Source organism: Pteropus vampyrus, unplaced genomic scaffold, assembly GCF_000151845.1.
Source record: "Pteropus vampyrus isolate Shadow unplaced genomic scaffold, Pvam_2.0 Scaffold45, whole genome shotgun sequence".
Lineage (NCBI taxonomy): Eukaryota > Metazoa > Chordata > Mammalia > Chiroptera > Pteropodidae > Pteropus > Pteropus vampyrus.
This window is the reverse complement of record NW_011888826.1, coordinates 1599854-1612429: the sequence shown is the minus strand read 5'-3', so window position 1 is coordinate 1612429 and position 12576 is coordinate 1599854. Positions and strand designations below refer to the sequence as shown.

The following is a 12576-nucleotide window of genomic DNA, read 5'->3' as shown; positions in this document are numbered from 1 at the left end:
TATCATAGCCATCAACAATTTTCAGCTAATGCAGTTTCCCCTTTGTCTACCTAAGCAAATGTAGTAGTAATCACAGCTTACTCACATTTAATTTGTGAAATTATTCTGTGGAGTGGATTTCAAGGTCCCATTTCATCGATGGGGAAACTAAGATTCAGAAGTTGTGTGATGTGCCCAGTGTCTCAAAGTCAGCCCCCAACAGACTTGAATCTAGACCAGTGGCTCCAGACTTAGGTCCATCCATTATGCCACGGTGCCTTGCTCTTCACATCACAGCTGTGCACAGGCCACAATTAGATAGATTTCAGTTATTTTGGATGTCCATCGGCCAATGCCTCGGGAGTCCTTTATCCAGCAGGGCTGCTGCTATTGAGAATAAACTAATAGAAACTCCAGTGCATCATCACCTTGGTTCCATACCGCCTTGGCGTTCCAGAGACAGTCCTCTGGGGGCCAGGCTGACAGAATGCCTTTGTCTGCTTGCTCCTAGGATGCATGTTAAAGAATCAATCTCATCTCTGTTCCTCAAGGTTTTGGTTTTCTATAAATTGCACCAAAATATCTACGGAATTTTAGGTCCCCATCCCTCCTGGCATGAAGTGGTTAAATAACTAGATACCTTGAACCACCAGATCTAAAATTTAAAAAATTTCAAAGAATTGAAATGTTTAATGAGTATGTATTTTGGGTTATATGTAGGGAACTGTAGCTATTTGATACTTTTTTCTTTTTCTTTCTTTCTTTCTTTTCTTTTTTCTTTTTTTGTGAGACAACATCAGACAATTAGATACAGAGATCTAGGAATAAAACCCCTATCCTAAGAAATACCAAAAAAGGCTACATAGAGGACTAGTTTCAATCAGAATAAACTTGATATCATTTAAACAAATGTTTTATCTAGGTTTTTTTTTTTATAATTTTAACACCTTTATGATTTTAATACATCACTAGAAGAGGAGGAAAAGAAATAGAGCCTTTTGTTTAGTTCATGACATTTGTTTTACACGTGTAAGGTGAATTTTTCACTTTGTTAGATTTTACATAATTTTATGTTTTCCTACTTTTTTGTACCCTTTTATTCAACCTCCTTTTGCCCAAATTTATTTGACATAGTCTGGTTAGACGTTCAGATGTTTTGTTGATAATTATTTCATTTTACCAAAAGACCAGCCCAGTATAACAAGACATTTAAAGGGCTAGAAATGACTTAATTTCTTTAGCAAAAATTTAGCTCTAATAAGAATTTGATAAATTCCAGGTTGCTGCATAACTAGATTCCATCATTCTTGTGTCTTGACTTGAATCTGCCCACAAACTGTAAGGAGTATAGTCTTCTCAGAACACAGAGGTTAGACCAGGGAAGCTGACTCTCATCACTCTAAAGAAGCAAAGACCGAGGTATGTCTGCAGCCTCAGGGACACAGCCTTGAAGCACTGTCCTACTGGCCTGAGTCTAGAGAGGTCTGCATAGTCCAGAAGCACCAAACTGCCTCCAAGACTACTATTTTCACTTTATATTTAGAATAGAATCTCTAATTGTTTCAATATATTAGCAGTCTTTTTAAAGAAACAAGTGTAGAAGTCAAAATAAAAGAGCAATAAATAATAATGAAAATTAATTATATTAAAATCATCCATGGAGATAATGTTAAAATTGTTCAGTCCCCACACAGACTCTCCTCTGCAAAGGTCAATCAGTTGTCCTTTCCAGAAAATACTGTTATTTTTTTCTTAATATGTCTTAATATTGTTTTCTTGATGCCAATATCTTATAATAAACCCTAGTAGATATAACACCAAATAGTTAATGAGGATTTTACTGAGAGCAGACTACTATGAATGTAATTCTTTTTGTCACTAAATTTTATATATTTATTTTTTGGCAATATAAATATATTACCTAAGTATAAGGTGAATCTTTCATAGACAAAAATTTTAGCAAAAGATGAATTCATAAACTTATTTAGTAATATTTTCATGAATATCTAAGTACAGGCCTTTTATATTATAAAACTTTTTTTCAGAACCTTGTTTGAATGGAAAAATTTTAGAATCTGTACTAGATATAAATACATCAAAATATAAGTGCTTAAAAAAGTTATCCATGTTCAGGGGCCTAAGATAATGATGGATAAATATTAGAGGAATAATGGTAACAGGTGCCACTTACTGAATACTCTCTTGAACCATCTGCTATACATTTCTTACTAAAGTAAGCATAATTATCCCTGTTATACATATTTAGAACCAGAGGCTCACAAAACTAGTAAGTCAAAACTCCTCAAACCCAGTTCTCTTTCGTTTCAATGCTCAATTTGAAGCAAAAGGAATTGCAAGGATTATAACATACTTCTTTTCCTTCTAACATTTTGAAACTCACAAAACATATTACACTTTATACTTGCAAATGGCAAAATTTTTAATGTTAATTTTCTGAATTGCATTGGAAACAAATGGTGTAATAGATATTGATCCAAAGACAGAAGAAAAAGAAACTTAATTCAAGAAAAATGGTAATAGGTCAGGGTATATTGCTGTTACAATAACTAAAAAAGTCAGATTAATAACTAAAACCACATTTCTAAAACCATCAGAGAGTTGTGGAAGCAAAAAATAAATTAACTCAAATCATATATATGTTAGACTTTTTCCTCTAAAATATCTTAAGGGGAGAGCTCTTCAAAAGTGAGCAGTCTATCACCAGATATTTTTTCCCCCAAGGGCATTTGCTAAGTCTGGGCTTGGATTGAGGTTATAAAGGGTCTCTACAGTCTCAGATGGGAAAATAAGCCCCACTTCAGTATAGGCCTTCCTCAGACATGTGGCTGGCCTCCTCAAGGCATTAACCAGATTTAGACACCACCTTGGGAAGGTAGGGGTAGAAAGCAAAGCTCAAAACTTCTGAAGGTGAAACTGAGTCTCTCACTCTTTCGAGACTGAAGAAATAGAAACCCACTAGCCTCAAATCCAAAGCACAGGAGAAAACACTTGAGAAATGGGTGGGTGGGGGGAAACAGAGGTTACCTAAGTCTTATTAAAATTGCAACCAGCCCCAAGTCATTTCAATACCTGTTAACACTGAAGTGATCAGCCCCTCATTCTCACAGCAAATCTCTCCAAGGGAGATTCCTTGCTCGTAGAAGATATTATCTGAACCTATACAACCTCTACATGCAATGTCTACATATAACAAAATTACTAGATATGTGAAGAGACAAAAATGTGATAGAAAAAAAAAAACAACAGATACAGACTCACAAACAATTTCAATATTGTATTTAGTAGACAAGAATTAGATGGAAAAAATTCATGAAAAGATAGGGAATTTCTTCAGAGAATTTAAATGTATTAAAGAGAATCAAACAGACCAACTACATTTAGAACAAAGCAATTTCTGAAACCAACAACTCACTACATGGCTTGACAGAAGACTGGGCACAGCAGAAGACAGGTTAAGTAAACTAACCACAGTTCGAAAAAAAGCATTCAAACTGAAGAGGAAAGAGAGAAAAAAGGAGGACAAAGCAGATCATAGAATAACAGACATGAGGGAAAAGAGGATAAAGTCTAACATATATATGATCTGAGTCCCAGAAGCAGGAGAGAAAGCGAGGAAAGAAGCAACATCTGAAGAGCCGTTGAGTGAAAATTTTCCAAAGCTGATGAAAGATATTAATCCACAGACATAAGAAACTCAATGAATTGAAAGCAGAACAAACCACACCTAGGCACATTAAATTCAAACTGTGGCAAGCCAAAAACAAAGAGAAGAAATTTAAATCAGCCTGAGGAAAAAGACGTTACCTTTAGAGATGCATGACTTTCCACAGAAACTATAGAAGTCAAAAGATAATGGAATGAGAGTGTAAAGGCAAGGCACGGATTGGAATGTGCAACACACACTCACATATACGTGCATGTATTTTAACCATAAATTTATACCCAGAATAAATAAATAACTCTTACATATCAATATGAAGATAGACAATACAATGGAAAACTAAGCCAAAGACTTACAGAAGCAGTTTACAACATAAGAGATATACAACTGGCCAAAAAAAAAAAAAAAAAGGCATTTCACATCATTTGTAATCAGGGAAATAGGAATTAAAACCACAATGATGTACCACTACACAGTCAGGAGAATGACTAAAATTAAATGGACTGACAATACTAAATGCTGGTGAGGATGTGAAGCCATATATACATATATTGCTTGTAGGGGTGTAAATTATTTGGACTATAAAAACAGTTTGAAAAACTGAATGTATCTAATAAAGCTAAACATATATCCAATCTGTTACCCAGCAATTTCACTCCTGGGAATCCAATGTTAATAAGGGCTTATGTATATTAAAAGACATGAGTAAGACTGTTTATATTAGCATTATTCATAATAACCCCACACTGAAAACAACTCAAATGTTCTTAATAGTGTAACATAAATGAACTGTGATGTATCCACACAAAGGAACAGTAGACAGCATTAAAAAATCACAATACATACAACAGCAATGACTAATCTCAAAAACGATGCTGAGTAAGATGCAAAGAATATGTATCATATAGTTCCATACAAGGTTCAAAAATAGGTCCAACTAAAATAAGGCCTGGGAACTTAGAAGAGTGGTGACCTGTAGGAGTACCGACTGGAAGGAAATGAGATCTTACAATGTGGGCTGAAAATCTCCTGTGTCTTGATCTGGAGCAGTGGTGAGTGATCTTGCCTCCTACTCCCCCAGGAAACATTTGGCAAACATTTTGGTTTTCACATCTAGGGAGAGGTGCTACTGGCATCTAGTGGGTAGAGGACAGGGATGCTGATAAATGTCCTGCAATGCACAGGACAGTCCCCACAACAAGGAGGTATTAATTCAAAATGTCAAAAGTGCTGAGCTTGAGGAATTCTGCTCTAGATGATGGTTACATAGGGGTACTTACATAACGTTTATTAAACTGTAAAGTAAAATGTGTACACTTTACTATAAGTTTTAACTTAAAGTTAAAAGCAATCCAGAATATCATAAAAATACCTATAGCTTCTTGCTGAAATTTAGCAACTTATGTATACACTTTATTTCAGTTTTACAGTCTAATTTATTAAAGAGTCCTAATGACCTGAATTTGGCAGCAATTACATTAAGTCGGGAAGAACAGAACTCTTTATGTACAGTGCTCATTAAATGCAAAGAAGTATCTATATCTTTCTGAAGTATTCATATATCTCAGAAAATATATGAATTAGTACCTGGTTATCACTAGATATGGATATTTGTAGAAATACAATAAAGGTATATGGTAAAGTCTACACATCTGGGATTCTCTTGGGGCTATCAGAGGATAAATAGAGAAAAATATACTTGTACTTTTAAACAGTAGTCTAATCTTGGTTCTAAGGATAAAAAGTTCTTGCCACTAATTATCACAAATTAAGAAATCTACTAGTTCCTTAAATCCCATTATTACCCCACCCAGAGACATAAAAGTCTTTCAAGGGCGGAGTGAGGCATAGGTTGCACCATTCTTTCCACTGTCTTGCATAAATATAACATCTAATCTAGGCCTGCGTTGATCCAGCCATACCGCCCTGGAAGGGTTAGAAGTGCTGGGTGTCAGAGCCTTCTAAGGTGCTAAAGCACCACAAACTTGTGTTCTAGCTCTTGAGCAAGAACCATTCAGTTAGCAGCAGAGGTGACAAGGCACAAATGAAGACAAACCAGAGAACAAGGTAGTCTCCTCTACTTCACTGTTGGGCTGAGCTGCACACTGTATAATCCAGGGCCCCAGGAAGTCAAACTGCAGGGTAGCTTTGAATGAGATGCCATAGTCTAACATTTGAAAACTAACACATACTTAAAAAGGATTTTAAATTTAGAGTAAAATTAAATAATAACTAGAAATTGAACACTGCAAAACCAGAAAGTTAACTGGCTTTAATAATCATTAAGGTAACTCAAGTAAAATATCACAGATGGGCAATAGGGCATAATACTCATATTTCACAAATGATTCCTCATGCAAATAGCTAGAATCTAATCAGCTGGATTACAATCAAGGTAATTTATTCTATGCATTTATAATCATGTAATATTACCTGGAGCACTCAGTCACATCAAACTTTATTGTGAATGGCCACTACAAAAGCCTAATCATACTATGAACTGACTCACCCCATGCAATGTTGTCTATATTCCTGAGCTGCTCAAGGTAACGTTCAGGGACCATTTCAGACGGTGCCGGGTAGTCAGTGACGCACACTTATTGTACTAAATGCTAAGCTCTGACTCAGAGTGAACCCTATTAGTTGCTGACTGACACTATATGTATTTGAATAGAAGCTCACATTGTGAGTCACCTGGCAGTGCACTGAAAACCAATCCACAACATTCTCAATTGGACTATGATTCACATTATAATCGTATTGGGGCCTGACTTAACACATGTGATTTCAAAACTCAGTTCTGCTGAACTGGCTTGGGAGCATTCTAGAAAGTCATTCCCTACTTAATGCCCTGTATGTCTGTCTAAATACATGTGGTAGGCATACAGAGATGCAAAGTCAAGGATAAGATACCCAGTTCACACACTAGAGAGAAGCATGGTTTCCTTCTTGAAGGATGCAGGCACTGTTTCTAGAATTGCCTTCTCTGGAAGCCACACCATTCCTACAAATAATTTTGCAAGGCCAGATACTCACTTGAAAGGCTCTGTCGTGTAATTCCTAAACTGTTCATGTGAGTGCTGGGCCTTTAAGTCACCATCTGCATCTGTGTGGAGGGTGAATATCACTGCCACACGCAGAAATGAAAGAAGAGCAGAATTTTAGAAATCGATATTCAAGTGCCTAGAATGAAACCAGTAACTGGAATATTGCTCTAAAATAAGAAAGTTTTTTTTTTCTCTTTCACTCTTGCTTGTCCACAAAACCTGGAACAATAAAATTTCCTTCTGTGTAATTCTGAAGGCCTTTCCTTAAAAAGCTCTCTTATAAGAAAGATCTTCAAAGTCAGCAGGAAGGAGATTTTAAAAATTTAAGAAAAGCTCAAAAGTGATTTCTAATGTAAACTTGCTGTAAGGGATTAATAGAATATGTAGCCAAATGTATACTTCAGTGGGACTTTATAAATTCTGATGCTGGTTCTGCCTCTAGGTTGATCTGTAATCTTACCTTACCTTACGCAAGTCATGAGGTCATATTTTCTGCTGCAAGGGGCCATGATGAAGCTGTGGGACAACAGTAGCCACATGACTGCCTGGTCTTTCTTGTATTGGAGTTAACACATGCTTGTATATTTTCCCCTATATAACGTCCTCTGGTTTCCTATTTGTTAGAGGTTCATAAATCCGTAGTAAGCAGGAAGTCATCAGTGTGGTGTTGAAGAGCCCTGGGGAGCGACTCAGAAGACCTAATTCTAACCTTATTTCAGCCCCTATTTAGCTGGAGATCTCTGGCCCAGGCCTTTAACCTCTCTGAATGTTTCTCTATGTGTAAAGTGAAGGAGGTGGAATAAGTAACATGACTTTTATCATTCTATATTCTTGATAGCAAGATATGTTGGCTAAAATGTGTGAACCCTTAGAGAAGTTGCCATTTCCTACTCTGGAGGTAAGTTTCCACAATCTCTTAAATAAAATTAACTCGGTGCAATATTTTAATGCAATACTGGATTTTTTTTGTATATACCATGACCTAGTGTGTATTTTTATGCATATCTGTTTTACAAAGAGAAATACGTTGGTTAAAATAATTTTCTTAAAATGATATCTGAAGCTTGTATGTAAATATCTCATATTTATTTTAAATAAAAAGGTCCAGATGATGTAAAAATGCATTGTATTTAAATTTAGATACTGACATAGAAAACAGTTTAAATTTTCATGTTAGACATTTTATTTCATTATGTATACTCTTTATAGCACACAAAATATGCATCTTCCTTATCTTTTTTATATTTCAAAGTTTATTTGACAAATTTAGCATCAACATAATAATAATCATCATTATTATTATTATTTTTCTTTGGTATGTACCAGAGCTCTACTGTGTTGATTTATTGAATTCTGGTAGCTGCCCTACAAAGTGGATACTTTTATTATACCCATTTTGTAGATGATAAAACTAAGGCACAGAGAGGTTAAGTAACTTGCCTAAGGTCACACAGCTAGGCCGGGATTTGAAACCAGTTACAGAGCCCAGGACTCTTATCCATTAGACAATATTGCTTCTCCTACATGAGTGACTGATATGTGACAAAAAACATGCCACTTAATGAACAGAAGATAAACAGGAGGTCCAATAGAAAATTAGGTTATGAGCAAAAAGTAAGAATTTACAGATAGAGTCAGTTCATTACAAATGTCCTTGCCAAGTCTAGGGGAGGGGTGGAATTAGATCGTTTTGTGAACTTGGACCCTTGGTTAGTTAATTCCACAGACTGGGACCATTAAAAGTGAAATAAAGCCAAGCCACATTGGGGCCCCACAACCTGTGCCTCAAGGAGGTGGACAGATCCAAGGATGAATGGTAATTGCTGCTTCCCACACTCCCGGGACAATGCGAAGCCCCAGTGACAAGTGACTGGTTCTGCTAGCCAGTGGGCAAGAGGAGTTACACCCAAACCCAAGGCACCGGCTGCGGCTGGGACAACCATCGAACCCCACCGCGGCTTGATGGAGGTGGATACAGGTAGACAAAGAGCGACTGGCCTCTGCCAGATTCTGAGAAGCAAGGGATGTGGCGAGACATTTCCCTCGAGCACTCTCTCGCTCTTGGACAAAAGCTCTGCATTCACGGTCACTTCTGCATCCTGTCCCCCACAGGTGGCGCGGGTGCAGCAGCAGCACCCACAGATGCCAGACCTCATCCTCTCTCGTAGCTATTGGCACTCTTCACGGCCACGTCCCGCTTGCCGCTGGGGTAGCTCACGGGTTTTCACCGGATGCTGTCGAGTCCCGGAGGTTTGCAACGCTCTCCTGTCCCCGTGCGCTGCCTCTCCCAAGGCCCTTCCTCTGCCTACTCCCCCGCTGGCAGGATAGACAGGTCGCAGAGTACATAGATTCTCCACTGCCCACGCCTTCCCGCCCACTCCCGCAAACGCACGAGGGCTGCAGGTCACCCAGACCTCCCCCGCAAACACCCCTCCCACCCGGCTCACCGCCTCTTCCCAGGCCCCTCCCCCGCCCATTCCCCTACGGTTGAGGGAGGGGAGTCGCCGCGCACCCCGACCCCCAAAGATCTCCCTCCCTCCCCGCGCGCCGCCTCTCTTTAGGTCCCTCGCCCGCCTCCCCACCTCACTTCCAGTCTCTGAAGCCTCGGTGCCCAGACTCGTTCCAACTTCCCCACAGCAGCTCAGTGAATGCGGAAGAGTCAATTGCCCGGGTTTGTTTAAGAAAAACACCCGCGGCGCCAGCTCTTACCGCCTGGGTACGGGCAAACGGTGGGGGGCTGTTCTGTTAATTCGGTTTCAAGTGTGTAAATGCCGACACCACGTCAGACCCTCCAGGGTCCGTGTGCGGGAGCCCACTCCTGGCCCAACTCCTCGGGTCCCCTGCCTGAGTTGTGCTTCCCCGATAGGGAGATCCTGCGATTCAGGGAGTGTCTCCTCTTCCTTTCCACCTGCGCTCAATCTGCCCGCCTCCGGCGCCCGGCCCCCTCTAGGTCTTTCTCGCTGTCCTGTAAGAACGCCGACGTTTCCTTGCATCCGCCTGGAAGTTTCCCAAATATATAGCGGATGTCAACATGCATTTTAGGCTTTTACGGGATGGGCTGATGCGTCCCCCCACTGCCACAAAGGTTGAATCGTGTGGACGCCCCGAAAGACCCGATAGAAATTGATCCTGGTGGCTAGATGCCCCCGTTAAAACACGGTCACACCCTAAGCCCACACACCTCCAAAATACGCACTAATGTACCGGGGTGGACCTGCGGTGGTGACGACCGACCCGCACACGCTCCAACCACCGCGCACCGCAAACCGTGCACGCCGGGTTTGGCCCCGGCCACTTCCCGGCCCGAGGCCTTCGGGCAAGTCTGAGAAAAAGAAGTGGATTGAGGAAGCGGGGTACTCACGATTCCACCGTGCGCGGGGCGAGCCAGAGGGGAAGCTCCGGCAGGCTCGCCTCAGTCCGTCGTGCGCATGCGTCTACCGTATGTCTTATTTTTGTTATACTAAGTGCTGTCCTTTCTAGGTTCGCGATTGGTCTCCCGGCTTTCCTCTTTTTCTGGCTCTGGGTCTTTCCTCTCCCTTCTTGACTCCTTTCCTCTCCCTCCCTCTGGTTTGCCTCCTCCCCGCTCCTCAATCCCCTTTTTCCCCGCCGGGCAAGCCCAGGTCTCGCCTCCCTCTGGCGGCGGCGCCCTCCACTGCGGCCGGGGCTGGCGGGGGGTTGCCCGAGGCCCCAGGCGGGACCCAATCCGCGCCCAGACCGTAACTTCCCCTCCTGTAGCCGGAGATTAGGAAGTACCGAGAGTGTGGGCGTGAAGCCAGGCGGGCGTTGAGGGCGTCTGCAGAGCCTCCTCTGCTATCCCCTCGCTTCCTCGCGGGGGGGACCTAACGAGACTCCAAAGTGAGGGAATGCGTGTTCCGACCTTGTGAATGAAGGGGGAAGAGGGAGGTGCAAGTGCGTGTTTGGGGGTGCGCCGCGCGCAGAGGGGCTGCTAGGTCCCTGGAGAGTCACACCGTGGACTGCGCCACCTTTGGAGGGCAATCCCCTTACCTTCCCCCTTTCGCCAGGGTGCTTCTCTGAGCTCTGCACCCGCCCCACCCGGTTGCAGCCTCTTCCTCTAGCTATCTGGCCCAGACTGGAAAGGGACTCCTCGCCCTCCCTCTGCCAGCCGGAGCCAGAGGCCCCACCTGGTTGGGGGGTGAGAGGGGCTAACTTCTGACTCCGGACCCTGCTGAGATCCTCGGCAGCCGCCCTCCGTGCCCAAGGGACTCGGAGTCCACGATAAGGAGAAACCCGTGGGGTGACGGAGGAACCTCGTCACCACCTCTGCGGGCACCGACGCTGCGTGTCCCTGTAGCCCCCAATGTGCCCTCGGGAGCGAGACGTAGTAGGACCGCCGGAGTCGTGCGCTCGAGCTCGGAGGGCTAAACTGAAGCTGGAAGCCGACCTGACACAAAAATAACATCACGTCATTTCCTCCCCGGCCTCTCCAGCAGGCAGAAGCCTAGTGGTCTGAGGAGTGGGCGCGCGAGGAGGGGGCGGAGGCGCGTCTGGGGAAGGCTGGAAGAAGTGGCGGGGAGGGGCGCAACATGTTGAGAACAAGAGTTTGAGGAGCTGCCTCGGGAAGTACGAGGGCTTCCTGCCACTTCCATGGACCCTGAAAGGAAATGGCCCAGGAAAAAGTAGCTTCGAGGGTTTCCTGAGGGGTAGGGGAATCAGGCGAGTCGCCGGCGCCGTTTCCTAGAACGTGCTCAGCCTTGTCTCGACCTTCCCACCTCTCCTTGCTGCCGGAGCCCCTGCTGGCATGGCGAGGAGTGGGTTAGGAAAGAGCTGGGGACGCAGGCGGTAAATGTGAGGCCAGAGGTGGGGCGTTGTGGAGACAACAGTACTCACGAGCATGGACGAACGCTGCCCAGCGCCAGCGTCCTCTTCCCTGGGCAGGCGCTCCCCTGGGGGTCGGCCAGGCAGTGTCAGAGCTGCCCCGAGCAGGAGAGAGAGACGGCCCGGATGCTCCTTCTGCCCCCGTAAGAGACCAGGTGTTTGCAAGGCGGGAAGCAAGAGGGAGAAGTCTGGGCGCCGCTGGGTAGCCTCAGGAGGGGTTCTCCGGAGAAGGTGAGAGAAGAGCCGCGCGAGGCCGGAAAGCGTGCTAGAAAGGAGTCTGAGTAGCTTCAGGGCAGCAGGCGAGTCTGGGAACTGTGCAGGGCCGGCGGCGGGAAAGGCAAGGGCGGAGAAGGAGAGAAACAAAATCAGCATACCATTACTGCTGGGTCCAGCTACAGACTGGAGAAAATGTGTACTTAGTGCCATATACTACAGCATTTGGAGTCATTCCTTTGGAGGTGCAAAAGAAGGTCGGTGAGAGTAAAGGGAAAGGCCTTTGGTTAGATTCTCTTCTCCCTTTCTCTTCCTTTTTTCTTCTTCCACCTTCCTTTCTCCCTTCCCATTCCCCTTTTATAACTCCAGCTACTCCTAAGACCAAGAAGCTTCACTAACTAGGAGCTTGTTAGAAATGCAGAATCTTGGATCCCACCAGACCTACTGCATCAGAATCTTAATGCTAACATTCCCAGAGGATTCAAATGCATGGTAAATGTGAGATGCAATGTATAGCAGGGTCTGTGTTCATGTCTCTTGATTCTTTAGAATTTGGATGAAAATCTCTTTTGAAAGTTCACTTTTGAAAGCCTTGTTCTTCCTCTCCCTCCTCTCATCCACTCTCTTTCCCTCTGTCCTTTCCCCCCCTTCCAAAGTGCCTAGTGCTCTACCTGCCAGAGTCACAGAAGGCGGTTAGTAGTAGGCTTTGGGATAGTTATCTAAGAGAAACTTGAATAGTGGGAGAACACTAAGGGATCCCAGACCCACCTCAGGACCTGGCCGAAATGATTTTGGTTGTGCTGCATGGGGTGGAGTGGT

The 12576-nt window shown here is 43.4% G+C and overlaps 1 protein-coding gene across 1 annotated transcript in view; it reads right to left on the bottom strand.

Annotated features, from left to right (window-relative positions):
* The window catches only part of RGS20 (regulator of G protein signaling 20), a 95640-nt gene that overhangs the window by 48480 nt on the left and 34584 nt on the right, over positions 1-12576 (bottom strand). The window contains exons 4-6 of the mRNA XM_011359201.2: positions 11439-11866; positions 9890-10030; positions 6698-6788 (exon numbers count right to left, since the gene is read on the bottom strand). Of these exons, the coding sequence (XP_011357503.2) occupies positions 6698-6788; positions 9890-10030; positions 11439-11866 (660 nt within the window). The remainder of the gene's footprint in view (positions 1-6697; positions 6789-9889; positions 10031-11438; positions 11867-12576) is intronic.